The sequence below is a fragment of the Monodelphis domestica genome, chromosome 5 (genome assembly GCF_027887165.1).
Source record: "Monodelphis domestica isolate mMonDom1 chromosome 5, mMonDom1.pri, whole genome shotgun sequence".
Classification (NCBI taxonomy): domain Eukaryota; kingdom Metazoa; phylum Chordata; class Mammalia; order Didelphimorphia; family Didelphidae; genus Monodelphis; species Monodelphis domestica.
The window spans coordinates 34761150-34784682 of NC_077231.1; the positions used below are offsets into that span (position 1 = coordinate 34761150).

General features: G+C 38.7%; 1 protein-coding gene and 1 long non-coding RNA gene across 4 annotated transcripts in view; one reads left to right on the forward strand and one right to left on the reverse strand.

Moving 5' to 3' along the window:
- The window catches only part of LOC130454455 (uncharacterized), a 45672-nt gene extending 23021 nt beyond the window's left edge, over nt 1-22651 (forward strand). The window contains exons 3-4 of one of the 2 annotated variants that reach the window (XR_008912060.1): nt 69-1034; nt 9830-22651. This is a non-coding gene — a long non-coding RNA (uncharacterized LOC130454455). Of the gene's footprint in view, nt 1-68 lie in introns of both variants that reach the window. The other variant, XR_008912059.1, reaches the window with a different exon arrangement.
- LOC100023342 (N6-adenosine-methyltransferase TMT1A-like) overlaps nt 21045-23533 on the reverse strand; it is a 56203-nt gene continuing 53714 nt past the window's right edge. For both annotated transcript variants that reach the window (XM_056798235.1, XM_056798236.1), the window contains one exon: nt 21045-23000. In XM_056798235.1, the coding sequence (XP_056654213.1) occupies nt 22764-23000 (237 nt within the window). In that variant the 3' untranslated portion in view covers nt 21045-22763. The remainder of the gene's footprint in view (nt 23001-23533) is intronic.

Consider the following 23533-nt stretch of genomic DNA (forward strand, 5'->3'; position numbering starts at 1 on the left):
TCTTTTTTTCTTTTTTTTTAATCCTTTTGTGATTTTTAAATTTTTATTTGTATTTTCCTGCAAAACAGGCTTCCATCTTGGCCATCGTTGTAAAAGCAAAGGCACATGACACCTAAATCCTCCAAATGAAACCAAAGATCCGCTGATGGGAAAGACCACTTGGACAGGTCTTTCTTGGATGTGGATCGCAGTCACCATCATGAATCCTCTGGGACTCTCCCAGCTCATCCGATGCCTCCCTTGCTGCCACATGCTGGCCCTGGGTGCTCTAATAGCATCGACCTGCTGTGGGTGCCTGGAACAGCAGGCGCTGTCCAGCAGGAGGCTGGAGCCATCCTGACCACTTGCTCTGGCCAGCAGATGGCTCTCTCAGGCATTCCCCACATTGGCCTCCGGCTCCATCGCCTAAAGCAAGGCTTGAGAGATGAGCCAGCGGGGGACCACCAAGCAGAAGAAAAAGGGGAACAAAGCACTCTCCTGGGAGAGGGGATGAACGAAAACTCTTGGAGCTCAGAATGAAGAACTTGCTCCATACCTGGGCTCAGTCCCTTTCTTTAACAGATGATGTCGTTGGGAGCTACAGCAGTTTGGCCCTGGCAAGTTACTGCAGAACCTGTACCGGGATCAGCCGCTCTGAATTCTGGGCTCAACCTCAGCAGCCTGACCTTTGCTGCTCTTCTGAGACTTTGTGACTCCCTGAGGGGGTTTCCTCTAACCAGACTTCTCCCCTCTTCCAACTAGAACCCCCCAAACTGAATTCAGGTCCGGCTTCTTTTTCCCCACACGGGAAAGGTGAAGCAAGGAGATATGAGGCAAGGCCACCCTTCCACTAGTTTTAGATCATCTCTCTCTTCCTCAAGTTGCCTAATTTTAAAAGCCAAGGATGAAACGGGCCAGGTGCCATTTGTCATTTTGATGTACTTTTCTTCTACTATGTGCTAGGCACTGTGGAGAAGAACCACAGAAAAGAAAAGAAGCGATCCCTGCCCTCAAAGAACTCACATTCTACCAGAGAAAGACAAAGGAATTCAGAAGTAAGTACATACTTACTTGTGATACAATGTGGACCCAGTGCTATACATGAAGTAAGACTCATCCCCCTGAGTTCAAATCTGACTTCAGACACTTACCAGCTGTGTGATCCTGGGTGAGTCCCTTAACCCTGTTTGCCTCAGTTTCCTCCTCTGTACAATAAACTGGAGGAAGAACAAACTATTCCAGGATCTTTGCCAAGAAAACCCCAAATGGGGGGCAGCTGGGTAGCTCAGTGGATTGAGAACCAGGCCTAGAGATGGGAGGTCCTAGGTTCAAATCTGGCCTCAGACACTTCCTAGCTGTGTGACCCTGGGCAAGTCACTTGACCCTCATTGCCTAGCCCTTACCAATACACAGTATTGATTCCAAGATGGAAGGTAAGGGTTTTAAAAAAAAAATCCCCAAATGGGACTATACAGAGTGGGATACTACAGATATGACTCAACAGCAACAACAAAAAGAAATGAGGAAGGTTATATTCCAGAAATAGAGGCAGGAGATGGACCATTGCATATAGAGAACAAATCAAACAGTATGTGAAGGGAGGCCATGAGTAACAGGACAGGAGAAAAAGAATCCTTGGAATAAAGCTGAGGGAGCAAAATGTGGCCCAGATGCCAAGAGAAAGCCACTGTTAACATTTCTTCAAGGGGCAGGAAAGTAATGGGATTTAAATGGTTTTTTAAGAAAGATTATCCCTGTTCTGGCAACTATTTGTAGGTTAGCCTGAATGGGGAGAGAATGAAAACCTGTTCCTATTAGACTAACCGAAATTCTTGCTGGTATACTAATTGCCTTTCTCAAATGACATTCATCTTCTCAAATAATAATTTAGGCATTACAACCTAGACTAATGTGAGGGCAATGGAAACAAAGAGGAAAGGGAAAACCTGAAAGAAATGCCAGAACTGGGTAATGCATTAATTTGTCTATTATGCATAGATTTATCTGTATATTATGTATAGATTATTATGTCTAGATTTAACTGTAATAGTTAATATTAAAAATTGTATTGCCAAATGTAATAGTTGCAATTATAAACTGGTATATTTCAAAATGCAAATCAATTACTTTACAGCTAGCTGACTTGAAACTAAATGTAATAATTAAATAATAGCTCTTATATAATTTATCTGACTGCATTGATGTTGATATAGCTATAGGGTCAAGTTGATTCAGGCTGTGGAGGAACTTGCTTGAGGCAGTCTCATACAACGTTATTTATTATTCTTTTTTAAGTAGAGAGAAGAATAGGGAGTATGAATAGAGTAGGAGATCTATTATAAAATCCTATTTCTAATAAGTCTAAATAACCAACCCAACCAACTGTCCCTCATAGGACTTCTTGTTCACCAAGGTTAACCTGCACTCACTATTCTCTCTTACTAAAGATTATCTTCTATCTTAACAAACTATTCTAATTTATAAATCTTCTTTATCCTTAAATATATCTCTATATCTATAAATCCTCACCGTTTAAAGGAGCTTCAATGTCTCCCTCTCAGCTTTGTGTCAGTTTCACAGAGAAGCTCTCTGGCTCCACCTGTGGCTGACAGAGGAAAAACTTTTATTACTAACCCACTCTTTTTAGTTTTGCATTTATCCCAGCTTTTTCTCAGCTCTCAAAAAAAGTATATCAAGTAACTCAAATCCTCTTCAGCTGTTCCAGAGTAATCTTACCACCAACCATCTCCAAATTAAGTCCCAGAGACTCTCCCAGAACTTCCAATTGTCTCTCTCTACTTCTTAAAGTACCCCCAACACGATTCTGTCTCTTCTTTTCTTAAAGGGGGCAGTGTAAAATGACAGAACCTTTACTGCTGAGCTAAAATCCTTTTTTCTATCCAGGCTAACCAAGCTAGCTAAAATCCTTATTATAATATTACCTACCTCTTGACCCATCTGGAGAAACTTCCACCCTGGGGCTTCCCTATCTTTCTAGTGACTGCCCCATCCAGTCCACTCTTTGGGGATGCCTGAGTCACAATGCCTCACCTAAGTCGATGCTCTTCTCTTTGACATCTACCTTCTCCCACATGGGAAGCCATTGTATCCTCACCAGGCTTCCAAGATCTCAATCTTTTATTTTAACAGACCATAAAAAAATCTATATTTTAATCAATTGTTAATCATTTATTTAGTAAATATTTATTTGTTTAATCACTATTAATTGATTATTTTCCCACTGTTAGAATTCATGTTAGAAGACAAGTATCAGATGAGAGTTCATTTTTTTTTTAATTTTTATTTGGTCATTTCCAAACATTATTCATTGGAAACAAAGATCATTTTCTTTTCTTCCCTCCCCTCCACCCCCCACTTCTCCCATAGCTGATGCGCGATTCCACTGGGTATCACATGTGTTCTTGATTCAAACCCATTTCCATGTTGTTGGTATTTGCATTAGAGTGTTCATTTAGAGTCTCTCCTCAGTCATATCCCCTCCACCCCTGTATTCAAGCAGTTGCTTTTCATTGGTGTTTTTACTCCCACAGTTTAAGAGAGTTCGTATTTTAAAAACAATGCTGATGCAGTCATAGCCAGTCAAGGTTACTTGAATCTCACAATATCTGTCATTGATACAGGATGAGGACTGTCAATCTTTTTGAGCTCTCTAGAGCATTTAATAGTTTCCACCACTATGTTATCATAGAGATATTCCCCTCTCTTCTTTTTGACAATGCTTTCTCTTAGTTCTCCTACTTGTCTGATCATTCCTTCTCAGTCTCTGTCTTTTTTTATTGGATCTTCATCTAAGCCAGAATCAACTTTGGGTATACTCAAGGCTCTCTTCTCATCCCATGTTCTCTTTATACTCTCTCACTTGGTGGTCTCATCACTATGGATTCAATTAGTATCTCTACATAGATGATTTCTAGATTTATACATCTAAGCCCCAGGGAGAGATCTTGAATCACAAAATGTCAGAAAACAACATTTTTACATGTAATTGGGGGAAAATACAATAAAAGATTATTGGGGGAAATAGCTAGCATTTAATTAGTGCCTGTTAGATGCCAGACAATGTACTAAGTACTTTATAAATATTATCTCATTTGATTTTTGTAACAACCTTGGGGGGTAGCATGCTACATTTATCCCTGTTTTATAATTGAATAAACTGAGGCAAATGGAAGTTAAGTCCTTTGAGCTGGGGGATTTGAACTGAGGTCTTCTTTATTCTAAGCCTAACATTTTTCCTACCTAACATTTAGTTGCCTACTAACATTTTCTTCTAATATTTAGTTGCCTCATAAAACTAGATGTCCCATTCAAACTCAAAATACTCAAAATGGAAGTTATTGTCTTTCCTCTGTAAATTTCAAAACTATTCCACCCTAATCAGATCATTCCTTAGAAGATATGATTTAGCTATTTCCTGATAAGTAACAATGGAGATACTTGGAATAACAGAATCAGGTCTTGGAAACTCTACATTCTTCACCCTACTCAGTTTAACAAGATTTTGAAGGTCTGCATCAAATTCAAGATTTAATTATCTGAGGAGATGGCCTTCAACAGACATGTAAAAAAAAAAAGGACAGACTTCCGAGCTGTCCCAAGTCAAGCTAAGTCCTTATTGGTACAGATGAGATGCAGAAAAATGATGTAAAAACGTCCATATAAGGCACGGCATTTCCTGGCCCCTGCTCTTTCCCTGGAGAGACTACTCTGGCTGGCAGTGTGCTAAGTGTTCCGACATCTTGGAGTGTTGGATAGTGAGTTTTTCCCTGGAGCTGATTTCAGGTTTGGACATCTTAGCTAAGCCTCTTTGGAGGTCAGGCTGATTCTTTCCTTCTTCACACTCAAAACCTTACTTTCTAGATCTCCTATCTTCCTGCCCAGTACTAGCCCCTTCCTTCCTCCTTCTTCTTAAAATCTTCTCTACTATATCAATTAAATCACCATAAAATTTGGCAGCTGACTTGGGTATTTTATTATTTGGGATTTCCCTTGGCAACCACTTAAATTTAGATTTTTTTCAGTTTCAACCATAATTTCACCCTTTATACCTCCAAAACATCTGAAAGTTTCTGAACTATTACTGTTGAGAGCCCCATGCTACCACAGAATCTGAGCAATGGAAAAGATCGGAGCATCCATCCAGTCATATCCATAAATGAATGGAATAAATACTACAATATATTCAACAAGTAGTGGTCTAGCCACTGCTTTAAGACTTCTAAGGAGGGATAACCTGAAACTTTTGGAAGCAGGCTATTCTATTTTTGGACAACTCAATTATTAGAAAATTAATCCAAACATCAAGCCCCAATTTGTCTCTTTTTTTTGCTTCCACACAAAATGCTTAGTCATAACTTCTGGGTCCAAACAAAATCCATCTCCAACACATGACATCCCTTCAAATACTTGAAGACAAATAGCTCTCATGTTCCCCTGAGTCACCTTTTCCAAACTTTTTTTAGCCATTCTAATATGCCAAGAATTCGAGGTCTTTTACCATTGAGCATTGTAAGATTGATTTGATATCATTTTCTTGTTGATTCTATTTACAAGTAATTGACTTTGTCCTGTAACTACTTAAGTCTTTGTCTCTCAACTTGATTCAGAGATTCAGAAGGCCTGTAATAAGTTAAGTTTAACAAAAATCAGTTTTTCTGTTAATCACTAGTCTTTTCTTGTCTCAAGGAATTTAAATGACCTTGGGCAATGTGTATGAACACAAAGGGAATTGGACCTAATATCTTTATACCATCAGGCTTCAAGGATGTCTAATTTGCTGTCCCAAAAGGTCTGGTCCATTATCTCTAACCCTTGTAGCTGCACTTGAATAATGAGCACTTTTTAGTCTTATGAGAAAAGGCCTCCATTACCAGGCTTCTAACCAATCATGTTGTTCCCTGCATCTCAGCTCTGGAACTAAGCATGTACTCCGTGGTGTTATCTATACTGTTCTTTGTCTTACACTCCTTATAAAGAGGAAGTGTCATTTTGCTTCGGGTCTTTAGCATAAATGGAGGCCATTGAACATTTATTGATAGGGAGTATGCCCCTGCTAACAAATATTCTCTTGTTTGCAGAATTGCCTCAGTTTACCCTTTTCCTAAAGGGTTTCCAATTCCAACCATCATGGTTGTCCTTCCCTGGACTCTTTTCCAGCTTATTGATATATTTTTTAAAATTAATGTTGAAAAATCATTTAATCACTTTAATCAATAGCACTTACTTAATGCCAGGTGCTATATTGATTACTGGGGTTACAAATAAAACAGTGGCAGGTCTTTGTCCTCAAGGAGTTTACAATCTACTGGTGCTGAGAACTATGAGTCTAATAGTAATAATTGACATTTCTCTTGATTATGACTTTCAGGTAGTGCAATAATTCTCAAATTATCTTCCCTAGACCTATATTTTAGGTAACTTGTTTTTTCAATAAGATATTTCATGTTTTCTTCTGTCTTTTTTTCCCCATTCCTTGGATTCTGATTTGTTTTTTCTTGATTTCTCATGAAATTATGTTTCTAGATGGTCAATTCTGATTTTTAAGACCTGATTTTCCTCTGTTGATATCCTTCTTAAACTGTAAAACCCAAGTATAAGCTAAGATTTGAGGTGAAGTCTGAACAGGGCAGAGAATAATTTCCCTATTCCTGGAACCCTTCTTTCATGGTACCCAAGATCGCATCTGCTTTGTTGGCTTCCATTTCACATTGCTGACTCATATTAAGCTTATAGAGGCAGTTAGATGGTACAATGGATAGAATGCTATGCCTGGATTCAAGAAGACCCAAGTTCAAATCCTGCCTCAGCCACTAATTAGCTGTATGACCCTGAGCAAGTCTATTAAACTTTGCCTTGGTTTACTCAACTGAAAATGATAATAATAGCACCTACTCTCCAGTGTTGTTGTTCTATATAAATCTTAACTATTATTATATAGTCTACTCAAAGCCCCTGCTGTTTATGCATGCCTCCCTCAACTTATACTTGTGACATGTCCCCAAGAGTTGACATTTATCAATACTGAGTTTCTTATTATATTCTTCCCGGGAACCCAGACTGTTGAGATACTTTTGGATCTTGTCTGTCATCTATTGTTATAGCTAGACTTCCCATTTTTGTGCTATCTGCAAATCTGATCAATGCCATTCAATACATGACTTTACCTAAGTCGTGGATGAAACACTGAAATAGTAGAGGGCCAAACACATATCCCTATGGTAGATCTCTACTGGAGGCCTCTTGCCCCGTTGAAATCAAACCATCCACAATTGAGTCCAGCCATCTAACTAATCCATCTGGTTAGATAATAACATCTAAATCATAGCTCATCTTTTCCATAAAAATGCCATTATTTACCTCCTTTATCGAAGCTGGTGATAAGATTGGGTTAAATTATAAACATGGTATTTCTAACGTATACTACTTTAATAATTATATAAATATATCTATATGATTGCTTTTGTATGACCTGTTGATGACACTACTTACTAAGCTTGCTCTTTTCGTCCATTGTTTCACTTTAATGATTCTTGCTAGAATTTTTGTAAGAATTAAAGTCAAGCTTACTGGTCTCTATTTGCAGTCTCCACCCTCTTCCCACTTGAATCTTGGGATATTTTTTTTCCTCTAATCTTATGGTGTATCTCCCATTTTCAATGATCTTTTAAATATCACATATGAGTAACTCACCCATAAGCCAATTGGGTGTCCATAATCAGTTCCCTATTAATGTGATGAGGTATGGGAAAGAATTGGAAGTAGAATAAATAACTTAGAACAAAGAGTAATTATCCAAGAAATTGAATCTCTAAAAACTAGAACATACCAAACAGAAAGCAATGATTCCATGAGTCAGCAAGATATAGTAGAATAAAAAAAAGTGTTGGAAAAATAGAAAATATGAGAAAAACAAATGACCTAGAAATTGAGAGATAATTTTTTTTTCACATGGAGTAGACATTCGGTAAGTTTATTTTTTTTATTTTATTTTTAAAATTTTTACATGGTTACATTTCTTCCTCCCCTCATCACCCCCCCCCCCAAGTTGATAAGCAATTCTACTAGGCTATACATATTATCACTCAAACCCATTTCCATATTATTAATTTTTGTAAAAGAGTAATCCTTTAAAACCAAAATCCCAAATCCCATAACCATATAAATAAGTGACAAATCACATGTTTAAAGAGAGATAATTTAAGAATCATTGTGGGGCAGCTAGATAGCATAATGGATAGAGCACTAGGCCTATACTTGGGAGGACCTGGGTTCAAATCTGACCACAGATACTTCCTGGCAGTATGATTCTGGGGAAGTCATTTAACCTTGATATTCTTCTGTCTTAGAATTGATACTAAAAGAGAAAGTAAGGTTTTGTTTTTTTTAAAAAAAGTATCACTGGACTCCCTAAAAATCATAATTTAAAAGAAAAAGCCTGGATATCATATTTTATAATCATTATTATTATTTTACTAATTACACAGAATAACACATTTCCACATAAATTTCCCTGTTATATGATTGAACTTTTCTACCTCCCTTCCTTCCCTTCTCCCTCCTGGAGCTGGCAGGGGAGTAGATGCCATATTTTAAGAAATCATAAATGAAAACTGCCCAAATCTACTATAAGTAGAATGCTAAATGAAGATTAAAAGATACCACTAAAAAGTCAGAGAAATGTCAGAATCAAAATCCAGAACTCCTACCTTGGACTCAAAGAAAAAATATTGTATATATTGAAGATCAAGTATCATGGAACCATATTCAGTATCACACAAAACCTGGCAGTTTCTACTTAAAGTGAGATATCTTGGAATATAGTATTCCAATTAGAAAAACGTGAACATTTATTCCTCATAATTTGGCAAATGTTATCATTTTGGGCTCAATTTATTGTTTTGTTTATTGTCAAGAGTTAAGTTGGGAGAGAAAAGGTTAATAATATAAAATAAACTTATTTGTAGGTAAATCCCTTCTACCTTCCTTCCACTCAAAGCTGGTTATTTAACATTTACTAGCATATCCTTAGATATATTGCTAACATTCTGAAAAAGAGAGAAGAAATAAATGTTATTTCAGAACTTTAAGGTCTTCAAAGGGTAATGAAAATGTTACTTAAAACCAGAAGGAAAACAATAGTTCTGGGGCATGGAATAGGGTAGATTGATTCAGTTCTCAGGGTCCGAGGACAGAGAAGCAAGGGTAAAAGGAGGAAAAATAGACAGGAGGAACTTCTTCCTATTCTTCTATTTTTCATAACTGGAGTATGTGAAAAGCATTTACAAACATGAAGGAAAAGACAGGGGGAGTTGGCATCCAATGAGCCCAAATCATCACAGCTGAAGGGCTTGTTAACATAGTTTATTAACATCGAAATTTATAGGGAAACAAGTAAGAGTTGGAGGTTGATCAGTAAGGGAGGGGGAATATGAAAAGCAAAACAAATTAACTGATACTAAAGGAGAGAGGAAAAGGAAAAAGAAAAACAAAACTCTAATCCAGTAGAGTGCTCATCAATTGGGGAATGGTTGAACATATTACGGTATATGAACAAAATGGAATAAGAATGACAGAAGAGATGGTCAAAAAACCTAGGTAGGATGAACTGATAAAGAAAACAAAATGAGCAGAATCAGGAGAACAATTTATTCAGGCACAACTATAAAGAAAATGGAAATTCATGGTTTCACATACAATCCTAGTTTGCGTCCTGTTGTGTTCTGTTTGTGCTTAAGTTCAGAATAAAAAAACTAATTTAAAAAAGAAAAGAAATAGAAACCCCAAAATTTATGTACATGTCAACTTCTTCCCAGAGTCTTTCTCTCTTCAGGAGCTGATAAGAGACTGGAAATGCATGACTTCTCTCTTAAATCTGGAAACTAGAAGACTAGGAGCTCTTCTTTCCAGCTCTCAACAACTCTGCTCTTTAAAACAGACATGGGGCACCAGGCAATCAGTCTCCACTGATGAAGAGAGTTTGGCGCAACTGGCTTTTGAGCCAAGGTTACATTCATTTAGTGTCACATGTATAGCATGTTTGGTTAATGTGGTTCTTACATGGAAGAGTCCAGGGAGCCCACTTCCACAAAGGCAAGGTGATATGCCATCAAGTGCCCCACTCCCTGATTTGTTTCATTCCCAAAATTCTCTGATTCTGATCTGTTAACCATTGATGGTGAAGAGATGAGCTGGTAATTGGGGTAGTAGTCAAACCCAAACAGTACTCAAAAAACAAGAGATTGGTCTTTATTCCTACCTGGCTATGTTCCACTGAAGAAGAAAGAACTCTGGAAAGCCTTCAATGGAAAGAGAAATCTCAAGCCTTCAGATATCTACTCCCACCCACTCTACCCCTACCCTAGGCCAACACAGGATATATAATAATATGACAGCATATGATCCTGTTTTTTGCTTTTGTCTTGGTTGTGTCTATTTTCTTTGTTGCAAATCGTAATTTTAATTTGTTAATGCAATAACAAATGTAGCAAAACTTGTCTAGCCAATACAGAGTCAAGCCCTTTTGTAATAGACTCATCTAGATGTGAAAAATCAATACCAGTTCCCCAAAAAAGAAAAAAAGGCATTATAGAAACATGAACTCAAAACTTAAATAAATAAGTGGCTTCCTCTGTCTCAGTCACAACTAAATCAAAAGGAAGACATGTTTAAAAAATTACAATTGTATACATAATGGTTCAGGAAACAAATGCCTAAATACAAAGATATGAGCACTCTGAATATCATGGGGAAAAACAATTCCTGTCTGGAAGCCAAATTTGCTATTGTGAAAAGGGGACTATTTAAAATTCTTCTCAGATAGTTATTCTTAAACCATAATTGCTTTTTCCCTTTTCTTAAAACACATCAGTTTTTTTCTGTTGGATTCCAATTAATATCAAGTTCTTATTTTCCATAAAGTTTATTAATAATCACTTGAAATATAAAAGGTAGATAAGCATAGATTTAAAGTCTCTTCCTTACTCTAAGTCTGACCACATGTAGCCCATCCTGCAGGATCCTCCTCCGACCCTCACCTGCCTCCCCAAGGAAGTAGTGAGTGACAAAAGACCCTGGTGGGATCCACCCACATCCTTTTATTTATGTTCATGGACTCAGTGCTGGCATGTGAAAAATGGGATGGACCAGGTTGGCAATCCAGGAGGGGGAGGGGATAAAATTCCCTCTACACATTTACAAATCCTTGTACTAATTACATCTTGTGTAATTTGAATCTGTTACCCTAAAAACTCCAATCCCTAGCAAAACTATGATTCCCAGCACCCTACTCACTTCCTGTCATGACATGCTGACACAGATATGATATAAACTGGGTGGAGTTCCCTGTCTAGCCTCGTTTTCCTTCCTGTGGCAGCTTTGGTGGAGTGAGTTTTTTTTTGAGCAGGTAGAAAACAGTCACGTGGTTCTATTTTGTCAGCTAATAAACTTTATAAATATAATACTTGAAGTATGGGATATTAATTTAAATCCTACAACCTTGTGGAAAGGAAAACTGAAGCAAGTTTTGGACTTTCTGCCACTCAGGTGGAACAAACAGCAGTTGGAAAGTTAGAGAGAAGATATTGACAAGAATGAAGTTGGTTGGGGGAGGGCAACTTGGAGAGGTACCGTTGGTCTCAAGGAGACTCTCTCCTGACCCTCAGACTGGAAGGAGCCTCTCTCCCTGTCTTGGGATAGAAGTACCTCTATTCCTGGATATTTCCCAACTGTGTGCTCTGCCAGGATTCCTGTGATTATGTAATCGAACAAAAAAGAATTTAAGGGGAGTAGTTTGAACTGTAAGGTTGATCTTTAGGGGCATCAGCCTGAAGAGACAGGCTCAACCAAGTTCTGAAGGTCAGAAACTTTTCTTCCTCTTGCTGTCTACTGCAGACTTTGAACTTAAGAAAACTAGCATAGATTAGTTTAGAAAGGAATAAAAGAAACACTCCACCAGCCTGCGAGGCCTGGCTTCAGCTCAAAAGCTAAGAGAGATTCAAACCCAATCTAGGGAAATCCTGATTCCCTCTTCCCTGATACCTCCCCAATCCAAATTTGTTATTAAAATTCATCTTGAGTTAAATAACCTGCAGTCAGATAAGAGAACTATCATTTCAGGGGGACATAGAGGGAGCTGAACCCAAGGATAGCTATTCAACCCTAAACAGTCTTTATCAAACCCCAGGTGGGGCAGGGGAAGCTTGTCCCTCAGGGGGTATCCGTGCTTACGTGCTCTGGGGCATCTTCAACATCAATCAGTAGAGAAGACATCCCCTCAGGCTATCATAGTTGGCCCATTTCTTGGGAAATCCCATTTTTCCAAGATAGCCTCACAGCAGGCTGCATCTCTCTCCTTTTACCTCACCAGCATCCATATTCCCTCTATCCCTTCAACTCCTCCATTCCCTGTTACAAAACCTTTCTTATCCCCTGTACCTCTTCAATATCCCTACAATCCATTTAAATATTACAATCTAAAAACAAAAACAAAGGTCCCCAAGATCATCCAATTCAAAATTCCCATTTGATTCAAGTAGCTGACTGCTGTCCATTTTGTGGAGTTTTCTTACACCTTCTTATAATACCTGCATTGCATTAAAGAAAATTTGGATATTGTTGGTCTTTTTAAGGTATGTAAAATTGTCAAAATATAATACAACATAAGCAGAGATACATCAGCAAATCCTTTTTGAGATGAGAGATACCATCCACGAGGGGAAGACCTTAATCTGTACTGGTATCATACATATCATATACCTGTGTATCATCCATCCAACATCGTACTAAAGTTCTTATATTGAATTGGGAGTTTGCTTTCCCCAAAACTGCTAAACTGTTTTCCCTCAGTGCTCACAGTCTACACGAGTCCATTCTTTTTTTGTTAGACAAAGGAGACTTGATGTGATTTTCAATGACCTTGGGAGCTTAAAAAAAAAATAAGGAGGAAACCACTAGAAGTCTAGAAGCTGAAATCCATGTCCAGACTTGCTGGAGACTAGGAGGTAAAGAGTGATGTCCATTAGAACTGTTCAGCTCATCTTTGTGGTGGCCCAAAACTGGAAAATGAGGGGATGCCCATCAATTGGGGAATGGCTGAACAAACTGTGGTATATGTTGGTGATGGAGTACTATTGTGCTAAAAGGAATAATAAAGTGGAGAAGTTCCATGGAGACTGGAACAACCTCCAGGAAGTGATGCAGAGCGAGAGGAGCAGAACCAGGAGAACATTGTACACAGAGACAAACACACTGTGGTATCATCGAACGTAATGGACTTCTCCATTGGTGGTGGTGTAATGTCCCTGAACAACTTGCAGGGACCCAGGAGAAAAAAACACCATTCATAAGCAAAGGATAAACTATGGGAGTGGAAACACCGAGAAAAAGCAACTGCCTGAATACAGAGGTTGAGGGGACATGACAGAGGATAGACTCTAAATGAACACTCTAATGCAAATACTATCAACAAAGCAATGGGTTCAAATCAAGAAAACATCTAATGCCCAGTGGACTTACGCGTCGGCTATGGGGGGTGGGGGGGGAGGAAAAGAAAATGATCTATGTCTTTAACGAATAATGCTTGGAAATGATCAAATAAAATATATTAAAAAAAAAAAAAGAACTGTTCAGCTCAGCTCAGTAGTAGCTCAGTAGAGACTCATACAGTGGCTATGCCCCATTTTAGAAACTACTTAAGTTTGAACTCATTCTTCCCAAGGACCAAGTAGGGGAGAATGTGATTCCCAAGTATTTAGAAGAAATGTTTGTACTACTTCTGTTATTGCTATTGTTTGCAATAAAAATCCCTTCAAAATAGTTCATTGGTGTCGACTAGTTAAAAGGAACCGGGGCACTAAACTCCAGCACCTATCAGGTGGATATGGAGAAACATACTAGAATGGGGGCTTGAGCCAGCAATATTAGAGGAAGACTTCCTTGAACCATAATAGTTACCCCTAGAACTCTGAAGTGGAGAAGTAGCTAGTCTTGTTTAGGGAGAATGAGTTCAGTCTTACTCCATTAAAAAACTATTCTTTAAAAATGCAAAAAACCAAGATGGCAGAGTAGAGACTCTCAAATTTCCCTTCAAACAGCATTAAAATGAATTTTGAAGTGATAGTGTTTAGGCTGGGCCAAAAGGCCCAAGCCCTTAGATAGCTGGGGCAAAGAAAAGAGATCAGTCCCTATTACTCACGTGACCAAAATGGAGAAACAGTCTCAGGGGCCCCCACCTTCAGCTTCCTTCTCCTCAGAGCCCAGGAACCACACCGACCAAAAACTCAACACCCTCCAGTCTCCAGACCCTCCTATCTTTAAGGAACCATCCAAGTTCCTCCTCCCAGTTCTCCCATCTACCAATCACTCTTCATCAATTTCCCTGTGCCAGTGGAGGCTCTAACTTAACCCAGGACCGCCCAGAGGTTTTTGGCTTTTGCACATGTCTATTGAAGGTCATATTTTCAAACGATTAAATCTTTACTCCTTTGCTACAGCCCTTTCTAAATCCTGTTAACTTGAGTATGGTAGAGATTGGAATAATTAAATTTTGATCTAGGCTGCAGCCCTTACTCAATCCTATTAGGACTGAATAGGGTGGAGATTTATTCCAAGTATCTCCATTGTATCAATTCTAAAATCAATCAAGACTCAAAGAAATTCCTGTTCTATGCTTAAGCATAGGTCAAAGTCCTTTCCATTGTTCAGCAAAGGGTCTCTGTCCTAAAGTAATCTTAAGAAGGGAAGAGAAGGAACCTCCCATGCCAATGGGGTTCCCATTCCAATAGACTATCAGTAAGAAATTTTCCAAGTATGAAATATCCCAATGGTGAAATTACCAACATTTATAAGTCTAAGGAAATTTGAGGTTTACAATAGAAACAACAAAGGGACAGGGTGAAGTGATTTGCCAGTTCAAAATGGCTTCGAAAGTCAAAAGGAAAGGTTTGTTTCACTGGAGTGAGACGGGAGCCAGTTTAGCACACTGGGCATTTAGAGCAAGTCAACAGTGAGGGACCCCAAAGTACAAGTCAACATGGAGACAGCTCCCCTTTCCCAGTTCCCAGAGAAGCAGCTCTGTATTTCTCTTAAAACACAAAACTGAATATAATGGAACTTTCATTTCTGTTCAATTGATCAGGCAACTAGCCTCATCCTGAATTTTAAATCCTCAGTTGCTAATTTTTTCTCCCTCCTCAAATTGATGTGAATTCTGCATATATGTTGCATCATCCCAGAAGATATTAAGGTGGTTGAGGGCAGGAACAGTTTCATTTTTCTGTTTATATGCCCATTGCCTAAAATAGAGGTTTAAGAGATAGTTATTGAATTGAATGTTAGTTTAATGTTTATAATATATAAATGGGGAAGAAAACATTCACTCAACAAGTTAACACTTTAATAGTGTCATAACAGTCCAATTTAGAAACTAAAGGCACTCTGGCAGAATAACAGGGTTGACCAGCAGAGTTGAGTCAGCAAGAAGTTAGTTTGCAAGAGATGATGAGAGGAATCAGAAAAAAACTGGTTTGGTATGGGAATCAGAGAATTCATTAAATTCTCTCATGAACATGGATTCCATCTTGTGCTCTCCCATCATATTTTTCTACAAATCATTCATGGGAAACTTATTGTCATTGTTTTTTTTTAAATAACCCTTACTTTCTGTTTTATAATCAATACTAGGTATTGGTTCTAAGGCAAAAGAGCAGTGTGAGTGAGGCAATTGGGGTTAAGTGACTAAGTCCAGGGTCACACAGCTAGGAAGGGTCAGATTTGACACCAGGTCCTCCTGACTCCAGAATTGGTTCTCTATCTACTGAACCACCTACCTTCCTCTAAGTCATCTTTCAGAAATGCGGTTACATACAACCAATAAGCAGCTCTCAATTCTGGGAAAGGGAAGATCCCAAAACCTTCATCTCCCTCTCCTAATTTGACTAAAACTCACTCTTTCTCTCTCCCAACTTGAAAAGTTCCTAATCTTTTTTTCCAGTTAGGAATTAGATTACCTAATGTTGTATGTTGACTTGTATCCTGGTTAATGTTCTCATAATTAATTTATTTGATTTGATTGCTTTTAATACATAAAAATCCATCTCACTCTATATTCAGGGTCTTTGGACTGGCTAGAGAATCCACTGACCTGTTTATTATGCCTGCCTTGCTAGTAAGTTGTATTACTTTGATTGTTTACTCAATTATTATTATTCTTTTTAAAATCCTTATCTTCTATTTTAATATCAATTCTAGGACAGAAGAGCATCAAGGGCAAGGCAAATGGAGTTAAGTGATTTGCCTAGACTAGGAAGCATCTGAAACCAAATTTGAATCCAGGTCCTCCTGATTCCAGACCTGATGCTCTATTCATTATGCTACCTACCTGCCCTGTTCCTCAGTTATCATTATATGGTAAAGATGAAAAAAAGTCAATGACAGATGGGTTGTAGGAAGACAGAAGAACTAATATAGTGTTGGTTGACCTATGAATTAGTTCAGATGTCCGTGGAAAACAATTTGAGATCATTATACTAAAACAGTTTTAGAGGCACCTTCTATGGTAGCAAACAACTAGAAATGAAGAGAGGACCCTTGATGGAGTATATCTAACCAAATGTGGCCCAAGAATTTAATGGAATAATATTGTGCTGTGAGAAACACCAAAACACGAAGAATTCAGAGAAACTTTGGAAAAGTTAGATGAACTCCTGCAGAATGAAATAAGTAGAACCAGGAGAACAATGTACATAATGGTCACATTGGTGTAAAGGAAAAAAAGAATAAAATATATCAGAATCCATATCAGTGGAATTGACTAAAGGTTACTGATGATGTTTAAGAGGGAAAGGTCAGAAGCAATGGAAAAATTGAATCTGACGGACTACCTCGGGAGAAGAGGAAATGGAACCCCAGCTGACATTGGGGAACTTTTCAGCCAAGCTCAAAAGGGAGTAGTTGGAAAGCTGAAAAGGTTCTTTTGCTCCATGAATGAAGAGGAGAGGAATTACCCTTTGCTGTGAAGACACACATTTCTCCATCCTTTTGCCTGATCCATAGAAATCTTATCTTTCAACTGGTGACACTTTTAGGATATTTCCTTTTCCCTCTGTCCTCATTACTCTTCAACCCTTTATACCTAAATAAATAGATATCTTGATTTTAATAGAGACTTCAATCAGATTCAATGTATTAGGAGGGGAACTTCAAAGAACATCATTTCAAGAAGGAGGACTGAGGGGAAATCTTACTTACCCTTTTAGTCCAATCAGCCCAACTTAGGGGAAGGGGAGGAAGGAAGTGTTACTTTATATTTATTCCCCAAGTAGCTGGCAACTTTGGTTCCTTCTCAATTTCCCCACTAATACAATGATGAGACATATTTTACTCCTTTTCATAGGCTGGTGATAGATCATAGGAACACAATAAATCATAATGTAGTCAGACATGGTCAATATATACCGGTTTGTTTTATTTAACTGAGTTTCTTTGTTGTGAGTTAGGGTTCTACTGGGGAGAATCATAAGGAAATAGCAGTTATGTTATAAAATCATATAACAAATTTCCACATAAGTTTTCTGAAATTATAAGATTCAAATGATCTCCCTCCCTCCCTTTCCTATTCCTTCCTGGAGAGGGTAAGCAATTTGATCTGGGTTATACATGTATTATCATGTAAAACCTATCTCCATATTGTTCACTGTTGAAAGAGAATACTCATATTCTCCCAAATCCCCAAATAAAACCATAAATAAACTAAAGTGAAATATAGTATGCTTTGATCTGCATTCCAATTCCAACTGTTCTATTTCTGGAGGTGGATGGCATTCTTTGAAATAAATCCTTCAGAACTGCCTTGATCATTGTATTGCTGAGAGTAGCTAAGTCTTTCCCAGTTGATCATTCCACAATATTGCTGTTGTTGTGTACAATGTTTTCCTGGTTCTGCTTATTTTGCTCTTCATTCACAAAGGTTTTTCCAGCTCTTCCTGAACTCATTCTGTTCATCATTTCTTATAGCACAATAGAATTCCATCACCATCATATACCACAATTTGTTCAGTCATTTCCCACTTGATGGACATCCCTTCAATTTCCAATTCTTTGCCAACACAAAAAGAGCAGCTATAGATATTTTTGTACAAGTAGCACCCCCTTTTTTTCTTTGGGATATAGACCTAGTAGTGGTGTTTCTAGATCAGAAGGTATGCACGGTTTTATAGCCCTTTGGGCTATAAAAAATTGCCTGCCAGAATGGTTGGATCAGTTCACAACTCCATCCAACAATGCATCAATCTCAATTTTCCCACAATCCCTCCAACATTTATCATTTTTCTTTTCTATCATATTGACTAGTCTGATAGACGTGAGGTGGTACCTCAGGGTTGTTTTAATTTGCATTTCTCTAATCAATAGAAATTTGGAGCATTTTTTTTTCTTGTGACAATAGATAGCTTTGATTTCTTCATCTGAAAACTGCCTGCTCATATCCTTTGATCATTTATCAACTGGAGAATGACATATTCTTATAAATTTGACTTAGTTCTCTATATATTTGAAAAAATGAGGTCTTTATCAGCAGTATTTTTTGTAGTACTTTATTTTTATTATGTTGGTTCAGACTACCCATGAACAATATTTTTTCCAGTTCTTTAGAACTGAATTTTTATGTGAAAAGCATTTTGTAATTATCTTTATTTAATTCCTGTTTTTTGTCTTGGCAGGTAGACTTCCAGGTATTTTATATTGTTTATTATATTAAATTATTTTATTTTAAATGAAATTTCTCTTTCTATCTCTTGCTGCTGGACTTTGTTGGTAATATGTAGAAATACTGATGATTTTGTGTAGGTTTATTTTATATCCTGTAACTTTGTTAAAGTTATTATTTCAACCAGTTTTTTAGTTGATTCTCCAGGATTTTCTAAGGATACCATCATATCCTCTGCAAAGCAGAGTTTTGTTTCCTCATTGCCTATTCTAATTCCTTCACTTTCTTTTTTAATGTCTCCTTTGATTTTGGGGATTTCCAATTTAGAGTTTAATTGAAGATTTTAAATTTTTTTTCTAGTTTTCTTAGTTGCATGCCCAGTTCATAGATCTGCTCTTTCTCTATTTTTTCAATCTAATTGATGGAGCCATGATCCAGAAAAGGATCCATCTAGAGCCATTTTTCTAAAACAAAGACAATGTTACTCACCTGGAATCAAGATTCATTCAATAACAAATAGGAAATAGTATTGATATGAAGCCTATATGGAGTCAAAGGGATTTGGGAGAAATATGGGTGGGAAAACATGGCACCTGAAGCCATGATTTACCTTAGGTCCTGTGGCAAAAGTTATCTCATCTTTTCGATTCTTGGTTTTACCTGTAAAATGAAGAACCTGAGCTATGAAATGCTGTATCTGAGTTGTTTAGGTTTCCCCTAATGACCAGAGAAATGTTAATGAAGACAACTTTAAGAAACTACTAGAAATAAGAAAATAGGAGGAAAAAAAGAAAATTCAATGTTGGCTAGACTGTGAAGAAACAGGGATTGTTACTTTGTTACTGGAATTATAGTGTGGTATAAACTCTTTGGAAAACAGTGCAACATTATTCAATAAGTCACAAAACTGATTATTCCATTTGACCCAAATATCATGAAAAGAAAAGAAAAGCACAGCTATACAAAAAATATGTTGTTGTTTTTTAAATTTGAAACAGTGAGAAAAGGGGGGAAACAACCTACATGTACAATTGGAGAATGACTGAATAAATCATGGCAATAATAACTATTCTGCTACTATGAAGTGATGAAGGATATAAGAAAATATGGAAATGACTTCATAAAGTGATGATCAGAATTAGAACTTTATATATATTGTCTACATTTATATATATATGGTTTAGTGACCTGTTCTGTGATGTCATCAATGTGGAGAACTCCCTCTACAGGAACTCTTTTCATATCAGTGCAAATCAGTAACTCACAAGAGGTTGTGACTTGAGTGGGTGTTAGCAGAAGGGCTCGAACCTTTGTCTTTTTCATTTTTATTCTTATTCTTATTATTTAGGCACTTTGGTACTTATCCTACACGTGCACACTCCCCCACAAACATACAACCTCAAAGGCAATAGAACATCACTTGGGAGGGGACAGAGAGCAAACATTTTTCTATTTGTCCACTTAGTTCTACCTCGCTAAAGATTAATTTAGGATTTTAGTCCATATATATGCTTGAACTTGCAGGAAACAATTATTGAATTTTGAGTGTCAGCAAATTGTGGTTTGATTTTATTGTTTCATTGACTGGGTAGAATTAAGTGATGGAAAAAATGTTGATAATGTGGATTAAACTTAAAAATGTCAAGTAAAAACATTTAAACCTTTTATTTGTTTAGTTGATTTCTTTTTTGTTTTGTTAAATTTGTAATAGAAGCAGCCCAGTGTAAGGACTAGGGGGACTAAGTTTGTGTTAAATAGACCTAGTTTCAAATCTGCCTTTAGCAGTTACTAGTCATGTAATTCTGGGTAAATCATTTTTTTCATTTAATTTTTATTTTATTTTTTCTTGATGACATGTAAACAAAATAATTTTGACATTCATTTTTTAAAACTGAGTTCTAAATTCTCTCTGTTCTCCCGCCTCCTTGAGAAAGCAAACAATTTGATACTGACTACACAATGGGGAGTTATGCAAGATATTTCCACATCAGTCATGTTGGAAATGAGTAAATCATACCCTTTATGGACTTTGCACAACTTCTTCCCTAGAATATAATTACCAAACTGAAAATTGGTTGTGATCCATTTGGCTAAAGGAACTTCCATACCAGGAGCTTACCCATTCTGACTAAATTACAGCTCCTTTCCCCATTTGCACGGTATACATTTTAAAATGAGGGCATTGGACATAACCTTTAACTAATTAACCAATTAATTCATTTGGAAGAATTTTCATGGTCTAAAACTGACTCAGACTGCAAGTTCAGAGGCAAATAACATAATCTCCCAAAGTGAGAAGATGTCCTAGAAACATGAAGAAAAATGACAAGAAAACATCCAAGAGTTAATAAAGCTCTAGTATCTCATTTAATCTGATTTCCAAAAAAGAACAGGAATTTGATTTTTTTAAAAGTTCCCTTTGCTAAGACCCTCCTAGGACAGACACCAAATTGATTGCACGCAGAATCTTCCAAAGGGAGAACCACTTCTCACAGCTGCCTTGCGCAGCGCTCTGGTGAGAACCATCCAGATAAAACAGCCTCCCCCATCCACCACCTGAGTGTAGTTCCGACACCTTGTTTCTTTGGTAGCTGGACTGATTCGGGTATTAATAACCCCAGTGGGTACCCTCGCTTATGGCGGGAATGGAAGGGACACCAGGGGAACAACAGTTGAGCTGGACAGAGTCGGAGGACTCGAGATCACATCCTGACTCGGATCTGCATCAGAAGCAAACGTGCGTCTCTCTGTCGGGATGACGAGCCATTGGACAGAGTTCCCTGAACCCCGGGGTCCCCACTTATCAAAGGAGGATAATTATCTATCTCTCGGGTTTGTTGTGAGATCAAATAAAAACATGTCCATCCGACATTTTATAATCATGATAATTTATAATCTTTGGGGTTCTTCGATTTAAAGCTGAAAGAGACCTTCGAGGCTAACCTACTCATTTTATAGATGAGAAAAAAGGAAGTCCCAGCGAGGCTACAGAACGTGCCCAGGATCACGCAGAGGCAGGAACCAGACCGGGGTCTGCCAACGCCAAATCCAGGGCTCGGAAGCAACTGTGATGTGGTGCTGCTCAAGGTGTGGTTATCAGGACTGACCGTATCCCGAGTGTTTCTGTGTGCCGAGGCCAGTGGTAGCCGTGGGTGGCCAGGAGTACTTAAGCCCAGGGGAAGGTGAATGGTGGAACAGATCTGTCAGCGCACCCAGTCATGGCACCCGGAGTACCAGGCTCCAAAAGCTCTCTTGCTGCCACCGAATTGGGTTCATCTCTTTTTTCAGAATTTGTTGTTTCCCAGATCAGTCATTAAGGACTTCCATAGAATATAAAATTAGCTTCTTCCTTTCCTTTCTACTGCCCAAATTTGAACTTTTTAAAAAAAAATTAATTTAGTCAATTTAGAACATTATTCTTTGGTTACAATAATCACATTATTTCCCTCCCTTCCCTTTCCCCCTTCCTGCAGCCCCTGTGCAATTTCATTGGGCATTACTTGGAAATCTGAATTTTTTTAGCAACCATAACATGAGCAGGAGGTCAGGTTCATCCGACTTCACTCTTTGTTAACAACTCAAATATGTGATGCTGTTGAAAAATTTCAATTTGTGATTTATATAGATATATATAAATCAAAATGTGATTAAAAAAAATTTTTTTTAAGAATCATTACAAAATATTGGTTCCAAGGCAGAAGAGTGGTAAGGGCTGGGCAATGGGGGTTCAGTGACTTGTCCAGGGTCACATAGCCAGAAGCATTTGTTTTGAACCTAGGACTTCCTGTCTCCAGGTGCCTGGCTCTCTAACCACTGAGCCACCTAGATGCCCCCATGAAATGTAATTTTGAGATGACCCGTATTTTCCACAATGAACATTTCCTAGTCATTCTGGATAGCTGAGTTGGATTGTATTTTTATTCATCTATTCTGTCCTCCCCCCCCCTCCCCCCAAGAATACACGAGAGCATCTTTCCCCATTTGGCCCTCCCCTTCTTTCAGTGTGCGATAGAGAATAGTGTCGGCTCTTCCAAGGACACAGAAACTCCCCCCGCCCCCCCAATCATTTTATAGCATATCCCAGGATATGAGGCTGGACTATTTTCCAAGAGAGGGGCGCCTGCAGGTGCTGGAGGTGGAGCTTGGAGAAGCCGGCCTGTTCGAGGGCTTTCCAGCTCTCTCTGGTCAAGTGGCAGCCATCGAACAGGACAAACCATGTTGGGTGGAGAACTTGCTGCCAGAAGAAATTCCAGGTGGAAGGCGCAGCGGCCACGTGCTCCATGAAATAGAACGCTCCTCCCTGGGAAAAGGAACAAGGGCGGACACTTCAGACCCTCGAAGGGCCACTCGGCCCCTCCAGCTCTCCCTCACCCGAATGGGGAGGCCCGGCAGCCTCGCGCGCATGCCCGAGGGAAGCCTCTGGCCGGTTTGCTCAGCCCCGTCCCCCCCCCCCCCCCCCCCATTCCTGCTTCTTCTCCCCGAGGATTCACATCGGGGCCGACATCGGCCTGTGAATCCACCGGGAGAAGGGCTGTAAGCCGCTGTGTTGGCCTCCAGGGCCGGCCAGCCTCTGAGGAAAGTTTGGCACAAATAGGGGCGTGTGTGTGAAGAAGGCGGAGCGGTCCGCCGTGGCTCCATTTCCGGGCGCTCAGAAGCCGTGCCCGGAGTTACCCGGCCAAGCTCTGACCCCGTCCAGGACTCGCCCCGTCCAACGTCTAGGATCTCTGCTCCACCAACAGCCCATTAACACGGCTATGGGCCGGGCTCACAGCCGAGGCAAGCTGGCTTGGGGCCTTCCTCTCGCTCCCCCCCCTCCTTTTTGTGACCCCACTA